This window comes from Penaeus monodon, chromosome 28 (genome assembly GCF_015228065.2).
Source record: "Penaeus monodon isolate SGIC_2016 chromosome 28, NSTDA_Pmon_1, whole genome shotgun sequence".
In the NCBI taxonomy this organism is placed as follows: domain Eukaryota; kingdom Metazoa; phylum Arthropoda; class Malacostraca; order Decapoda; family Penaeidae; genus Penaeus; species Penaeus monodon.
The window spans coordinates 8,518,468-8,520,502 of record NC_051413.1 but is presented as its reverse complement, the minus strand read 5'-3'; the positions used below and the strand labels follow the sequence as shown (position 1 = coordinate 8,520,502).

Genomic DNA, 2,035 nt, shown 5'->3' with positions numbered 1-2,035 from the left:
CTGTTAGTCTATGATCCACACATTAACTGCTTCTCTGCGAAACATTTGTAGAACACGTCAGGCGGCCTCGATGACCTCTGGAGCACGTTGCGCAAAAGAAATACGTGGTGGGAGGATGTGGACGCTGTGTCGACGGCTCTGCCCGACCTTCGCGTTACGCTGAGGTCAGTGGGTGTCCATAGCAAGGTTAGACTTAACATATAGATATCATCCCTCATACCGATTCGATGTTAAGAGGGTTAGCACACACAAAAGAGACTGTTAATTTATAATCCCTCAGTTAGTTAATGTTTCAGTAAACGAAAGCGACATACTGCAGCAAGAAATGAACCCAAGGAGGATGGGGCTTAGTGCGTCATAATTTTCTCTATTTTATATAAAAATCATATTGCATTAAAAAAAATCCTCTCAGGTTCTGCACGTTTATGGTGAGTAACTTTACGTCCTTTGAAGACAATAAAAGCGTTCTTCTCCTGAAGAGGATGGCAGAGGGCATCGACCCAGTTCCCGATCTCTTGGTAACCGGTGAGTAAACGAAAATGTGCAGTTACCTTTACACTTAGATCTTACAAAATGAAAAAGTATCTTTGTATATTTTCATTCTGCAGTTATTAAACTTATTAATTTCCAACAGGACATTCTTCCTGGACTCTGTCAATAATGGACTGGGGATCCACGATTCCTTACCTTAGCGTCATGGACCGCGCGAGGGAGGGCGTGCATCGACTGGCCTCACTGTTCCACCGCCTGTCGCTCCGGTCTCGCGTCCTCGTGCTGTCGGAGAGCAGAGTGAAGCCGTTCGCGCGGCATTTCCATCCTTGGCGCTTCTACGTCTTCTCCGACAGTAACATTGAGTGGGTCGAGAAGATGTTCTTCCATTACCTTCAGCAGGTAGAAGAGTTCCAAATCCGAGAGGGACGGTCGCCCTCAGGCTCTCGGGGTAAGAGGGACTGGCTCAAGGCCGACTCGGAGGGCATCTGGTGGTGGGACTCGCTCCTGCCTCATGGTCTGGCCGTGAGGGCTCTGTGCGCGGAGCTGCACGCCGACAATCTCACTCTCACGCCGCACTACGGCCGCTTGCGGTGCAACGACACCAACCACGTCGGCGAAACAACACTACAAGTGAGGGCGACTATGTTGCTCAACCTTGTATGCAACACAGCTGTCACTTTGCAAGCCAACAATGTTTGTTGCCAGTAGATTTTCTTTTATCCATGAATATTGTGCTTCCTAGGAAGATATCATTTGTTCTTTTATATTTCATATAAGTCCCATTCAAAATTGTAACCTATGTTTATGTATAAATACATTTAGGAATTTTTAAAAATGATAATAAAATATTTATACAAACCATTTAAATAAACATTACTTACATGTAACCAATGGTGTGAAAATAAAACAAACTAATTGTCTGAAATTCATTCTTAGGAATGAATTTATTACGGATCTCTAAAGAAAAGGAGAAAATGTGGAATGGCCAACAGGATTTACTTTATGCCTCCACTAGCAATGGCATATACAGTGACTCATCAGTATAGTACGCTTCACATTAATGTCAAAATATAATTTATAACCACAAGGGCTGATGGTAATCAGTAATAAGTAAATATTTAGAAAACTTCCTAAACTAAAATTGCATCTCTAACTACTAACCACACTCCTTGAATAATAATACTTGACCACAAGGACGAGAGGTGTTCCTCGACCATGGCTGCTCCATCGGCTGGCAGGCTTTCCCGGCCCTTAGATCCACGCCTGTCGAGGAAGGGAGCTAGCGCCAGGGTGGAAGACGATCCCTCATCTCCTGGGCAGCTTCTGACAACTGAGCTGAGCTGACCCGCCGACAGTCAAAATAAATCTTGGAGTTTAGTATAGTGTGAAGTTACACACCTTTTGAGGATGGCAACCATGGCCAAATGGAAATAGATAGCAGAAATATGACAGTATTTCAAGTACACTATAAATGATAAAGCTTTCGTATTAAAAAATTAATGTAAACAATTGAAAACTCGACATCATCTCGCTGAAAGTTAAA

General features: G+C 43.5%; 1 protein-coding gene across 1 annotated transcript in view; it reads left to right on the top strand.

The window, feature by feature from the left end:
* Nucleotides 1-1,359, top strand: part of LOC119590936 — a 3,106-nt gene extending 1,747 nt beyond the window's left edge. Inside the window, exons 2-4 of the mRNA XM_037939673.1 lie at nt 52-164; nt 413-525; nt 635-1,359. Of these exons, the coding sequence (XP_037795601.1) occupies nt 52-164; nt 413-525; nt 635-1,200 (792 nt within the window). The 3' untranslated portion in view covers nt 1,201-1,359. The remainder of the gene's footprint in view (nt 1-51; nt 165-412; nt 526-634) is intronic.
* The last annotated feature ends 676 nt before the right edge of the window (nt 1,360-2,035 follow it).